This window comes from Dipodomys merriami, unplaced genomic scaffold, assembly GCF_024711535.1.
Source record: "Dipodomys merriami isolate MVZ:Mamm:240054 unplaced genomic scaffold, mDipMer1.0.p SCAF_5, whole genome shotgun sequence".
In the NCBI taxonomy this organism is placed as follows: Eukaryota; Metazoa; Chordata; class Mammalia; order Rodentia; family Heteromyidae; genus Dipodomys; species Dipodomys merriami.
In genome coordinates this window covers 35252790-35258666 of record NW_027206068.1, presented here as the reverse complement: position 1 = coordinate 35258666, position 5877 = coordinate 35252790, and the positions used below count along the sequence as shown (strand labels likewise).

At 35.1% G+C, this 5877-nt stretch overlaps 1 protein-coding gene across 1 annotated transcript; it reads right to left on the bottom strand.

Moving 5' to 3' along the window:
• Positions 1-1357: 1357 nt before the first annotated feature.
• Positions 1358-1936, bottom strand: LOC138809631 (small ubiquitin-related modifier 2). Its single transcript, XM_069996373.1, has one exon. It carries the CDS (start codon positions 1829-1831, stop codon positions 1544-1546), a length of 288 nt encoding a protein of 95 aa, XP_069852474.1. The 5' UTR covers positions 1832-1936; the 3' UTR covers positions 1358-1543.
• Positions 1937-5877: the final 3941 nt, after the last annotated feature.

Genomic DNA, 5877 nt, shown 5'->3' with positions numbered 1-5877 from the left:
GGCTCCAAGTGGTTGAGTACTAGTGCTGTGCAAAAAGCAAAACAAAACAAAACAAAACAAAAAAACCCACACACAGAAAACTTCATCGACAGTGCTCAGGCCCTGAGTTCAAGCTACAAGACTGGCACAAAATATTTTTTTGAATATAGGTGAAATTTTAAGCTTCTTTCAGTTATCAGAATCTTGAAATACATGGAAGCACCTAACCTAAAGTGGGGAAAAGGAAAGAAACTGAAGAAATAATGCAGCCCATTTAATAATATATAAAGTATTTTCAAAGTTAAAACAATATCTATATTCTTCTCAAATACTTCTAATTATTTAGTATCAAATAATATCTGAGATTAGTAATTTTATTTCTGAAGGATATGTATGTGGCATTATTTGCTTTAAGAAATTGTCCATTTATTTGAATTGGATTCCAGGCCTTTCAATTCTGAAATGTGGCATTATGATTCACTGAAGCTTTAAAATCCATCGTTTTTTCCTGGATGACTTTGCATAGGACTTTATAGGTGTCAGCATTTTAAAATTAGTGTTCTTATATGCTTCTTAAATAAAATACTACTGATTTGGTCCTGGGGCTTGTCCCTGAGCTCTCTTACACAAAGCTAAGTTCTCTACCACTTTGAGGCACATCTCTGCTTCCAGTTTTCTGGTGATCAATTGGAGATAAGAGTCTCAAGGACTTTCTTAGCTTGGCTGGCCTTGTACTGTGATCCTCAGATCTCAGCTTCCTGAGTAACTAAGATTACAGGCTTGAGCCACCAACACCCAGATACTACTGTGTTTTTATCTCCATGAGGAGAAAGTAGGTGTGTGAAATCCCTTATTAAAAGGGAGCATAGGTTGTGATACATTTTACAAAAATGGTCTATAGGCAAAACCTCAATTCTTTTTTTTTTTTTATTTTAAACAAGAAGTTTATTTAAACAACAAGACGCTTGACTTGAAGGGAAAACTATCTAGGATTCTTTTTTTTTTTTTTTTAAGAGTAATTTACCCCTACTTAAAGACAGATTGCCCTACATGTAACAGCTACGTACAAAAAAGTTATAAAATTGTCCTTGGTTTTATAATGATAAATGAAAACATTAAAATTCTCCAATCAAACAAGGTATGCAAGGATTTTTGTTGTTTTTTTCTTTTTCTTTTGTTAAAACAGTGAGAGCAAAATAACTTACTGAAATATAAAGATAAAAGCTGAATGAGCATGCCACGAATGGAGAAGGGGAATATTTTCACAGGACCAGTATTTTTCCCCATCCCATCTCCATTTGATGTCAATCAAAATATACCATTGGCCATTTAGTTTAAAAGAAAAAAAGAAAAAGAAAAAGAAAAAAGAAAAGCAATATGCTTGTGCACATACACCAGTTACTTTATGTACAATAAAGGAATGGGGAAGGGGAAAATGAAAGAATAGAGAAAACTATACTGTAGTAGTCAGGATGTGGTGGAACCAAATTGCAGTTTTCTAATTAAGAATGTATTCTTGGTCTATAAGAACAAAGTTCTGGAGCAAAGTAGCAGGTTCCCTTTTTTAGTAGACACCTCCTGTCTGCTGCTGGAACACATCAATTGTATCTTCATCCTCCATTTCCAACTGTGCAGGTGTGTCTGTTTCATTGATTGGCTGCCCATCAAATCGGAATCTGATCTGCCTCATTGACAAACCCTGTCGTTCACAATAGGCTTTCATTAGTTTACTAAGTGGTGTATGCCTCTTAATCTTAAACTGCACCACAGAACCATCCTGCCCCGCCACCTTCAAATTAATATGATCGTTGTTCTCAGTCTTGACTCCTTCCTTGGGCTTTTCGTCGGCCATCGCGAGCGCCGGAGTCTCCTCAGATGCCGCTTCACAAAAGAGGTCCCCGGTCCGCACCGAACGAGCACACAGGCAGCACCACAGCGGCTGGAGGAGGTGGCAGCGGTGGACCAAAAACCTCAATTCTTGCACTTTGATCAAACTATAAAGCAATTACACTTTCATCTAAACAAACAATTGTCAAATATGTATTTAGTCTTTCTTCCATGGAGTTTTTTTTCTATCATTTCAGAACGTTTTTTTTTAGATATCTTTTTAAAATAGTTTCTTTAAATAGTTGTGCAACCATTCAACATTCTTACCTGTCCTTCCTTTTTTTGGGGGGTGGGGTGGGATCTGGTCGTGAGGCCTTAACTCTGGGCCTGGGTGCTGTCCCTCAGCTCTTCAGCTCAAGGCTAGCACTCTACCACTTGAGCTACAGTGCCACTTCCGGCTTTTTTTTCTTTTTGCTTATGTGGTGCTGAGGAATTGAACCCAGGGCCTAATGCATGCAAGGCAAGCGTTGTACCACTGAGCCACCTTCCCAGCAAAACCTGTCCTTCCTTTACCCATCCCTTAACTCACTTCTTAATTTTGTAGGATATACATAGGACTCTTGTCTGCATTTTACCCCCCTTCCCCTCTTCATTTGTCTAGATTTTTCCCCTGGCCCCCACACCAACCACTTTTGAATACCCTCTTCTTGACGTTTTATTTTGCTGAACTTTGATTTTGCCTTTGTCTTTTTAATTTTAATTTTATTATAATTATAAAGTCTATTACAGAAGGGTTACAATTACATAAGTCAGGTAATGAGTATATTGGTGTTGGACAATGTCACCCCTTCCCTTGTTCTCTCCAATTTTTCCCTCCAGTCCCCACACATAAGTTGTATAGTTCATCTACATGAACTAATACTGCTGCACTTCTTCACCCCTTTTCCCTCCATTTCTGTGCTCCTCTCAGAAAGGCTATTAAATGAACATATAAGCTGGGTGCTGGTGGTTCACACCTGTAATCCTGGCTTCTCAGGAAGCTGAAATCTGAGGATTGTGGTTTAAAGCCATCTCAGGCAGGAAAGTCTGTGAGTCTCTTATCTCCAATTAACCATCAGAAAACCAGAAATAGCACTGTAACTCAAGTGGTAGTGTACTTTGCTTAAGCTGAATAACTCAGACACAAAGCCCAGGCCCAGAGTTCAAGCCTCACAATCAACAAAACAAAAGAAAAAAAAGAACTACAAGACAAAAAGAAAAGAAAACAAAAACTGCAACAAACAAAGAAAAAAAACCCTTATTTCCATTTCCTGGAGTTCACTTTGATAAATATTATTTTATATGATCAGATGAGCATGGGCATTTTGCCTTTGTGTTTATCTTCTAAGAATATTCTCTTTTAGTGTCACTGTGTGTGAATGTCCAGATTCCTGACTTTGCCTTTGTAAGAAAATACACTATTTGAGATCTTCCTTGAATCTATTGTATTTCAGATAATACATTTTTATATACTAGTGTACTACTCAACATATTTACTTATGACTTAGAAATTAAATCTAGCTTCTACATTGGATAAAAAATTGTGGTGGAATGGAATTTTACTCATCTTTCAGAATGAAAGATGTACCATTTGTAAAGAAATGGAAAGGCTTATATGTGTGTGTGTGTGTGTGTGTGTGTGTGTGTGTGTGTGTGTGTATTTGTTAATTGAAGTAAGTCATGCCCAGAAAGACAAAGGATCTATGTTTTTCCATGTGGTGTTTTATCACCCAAACACACCTACGCCTTTAAATGTGGGATCTGGCTTGAAGGAATGGAATTGTAAATGCTTTTCCCCTCTTTTTACTGGAGCTGTAACTGCTCTTCTAGAGAACAAAGGTTTTGGCAATGTTACTGTGATCTGTACACAGTTTTTAAAACATATCCAAATTGCATTGTAACATACTAAAAGATCCCATATTTAAGTATTAAGGCTATATTTTTACTGGCAGCTTGCCTAATTTTTTTGAATGGTTCTATTTTCATAGAAAATATATTAGACATAAAATATTTAAATTTCAAGTACATAATAATAATTATATACAAGTATAACCCTGTATGCATTTAAATAGAAACCATTAATATATAAAGATAGATAATGTATATAATTATATGCTATTTACTTAATATATCAAATTTACAAATAATATCACATAAGAACATTTTGGTAGTTTTAAATCATAAGTCTATTTATAATGAAACAAAGATGCTTAGATTTCTGATCTATGTATGCAAGGGATGCTACTTTCAATATTAAAATGTGAACTCTTTCTTTTTTTTTTTTTTTTTGGGTCCCGTCATGGGGCCTGAACTGTGGGCCTGGGTGCTGTCCCTCAGCTCTTCAGCTGTAGGCTAGCGCTCTACCACTTGAACCACAGCGCCACTTCTGGCTTTTTTTTGTTTTTGCTTATGTGGTGCTGAGGAATCGAACCCAGGGCCTCAGGCGTGCAAGGCAAGCGCTCTACCACTGAGCCACCTTCCCAGCCCCCTAAAATGTGAACTCTAATCTCGAGTTTCAAGGTCTCTGTGTATGATTTACTTTTAGAAACATGGCCCATGAAAGTATGGAAGAATCATCAGTGTTAAATGTGTTGTACAATGATGTTACTGTAGGAAAATTAACCATTTACAATGATTGTTTTGGTAGTTATTAACACTTATTGTGGATATTTACTTTTCTGCATTTATTTATTAATACATATTTTATCTGTATGAATTCAATAGCATCTTTATGTAGCCAAATTAAAAAAAATAATGTTTTAGAAGCCTTTCTCACACAACAAATGTGGCAGATTCATGTACCCAGCTGACATATAATCAACAGGAATCTTCTTATTATAAGACAAAATGATGGACAGTCTGAAGCATGTGTGCTCTCCCTGAAATGACCTGCCTCCTTTACAGGTTTTAGTATGACCAACTTTTCTTTGAACTCATCCCTCCATTCCATTTCTCACGCATTAACTTTAAGTCAAATCTTACTCTTGAGTTTCAGAATCATATAACCACATCTCTGCTGAAAGTGTACTTGCCTAGAAGATGTGTTGGTACCCCCTTCATTAAACTCATATGTGAAAGTGTATTTTTCAGATTTATTTTAAGACTAGTTGGGATGAATACCATATCTCATTAAAAGAGTGGTTTTTCCTCTGTACTATGATAACCATTTATCCATTATGATAATTTAATTTTTTCATGTTTTCTAAAACTACTACATCTTTACCTGTACCTTTTTCCAACTCTAATTCAATTTCTGTATATTTCCAAATTCTTGAGAACAACCTATAACTCTTTGCTCTGGATATGTTTCCTGGGTACATTTTTTGGAGGTTGTTATACTCAAAAAGGATAGCTCATTGAGAAATAGCTATTTCCAGTGGTGAATGACTTGGTCTCAGATCCCAGGAAATATCATCAGCAATGTCTCTAATCTATGAATCTCAAAATTTCTGAACCTAGCCAACAGGACATTACATAGCCCACACCAAAATATCAATGAATTTGGCTTTCAGTATTTGGCCCTTTGACAACCATTTTATAAAACTGCTCCAATGTTCACTGGCCAAACAGCATACTAAAGGCATATAATTTAAACTAATCTCTTTAAAATGGCTTAAATGATTTATCTAGTGATGACTAACAGTAAAGGAGAGAAAGAACTATGAAATTTTGATTTGGGGATGCCTACAATGATAATTAAATATTTCTTGCCACAACAGAAATATATCAATTGGCATAGTAAATTCTACTGAAATAAAGCATATTTTCTATATTTTTTCTAGTGATACTAATACTCAACTTTAATAAAATTTAATAATTCCTTATAGTTTGTAGTAATCATAAAATTTACTAATGAATTATCTCTATTTATAATAAAATTAAAAATAAATCTGATAAAATATAGTGGAATGAGGTCTTATAGAGCCTGGTATATTTTAGTTGTTCTTCAATTATTATATTAGTTAAATAGTTGAGTTGATTCACCTCAGTTATTATTTAAAATCTTGAAATAAGTTACCAAGGTCATCTATA

What these genes read in the sequence shown, in the direction of transcription:
- LOC138809631 (XM_069996373.1), bottom strand. Translation starts at nt 1,831, where the DNA reads ATGGCCGACGAAAAGCCCAAGGAAGGAGTCAAGACTGAGAACAACGAT.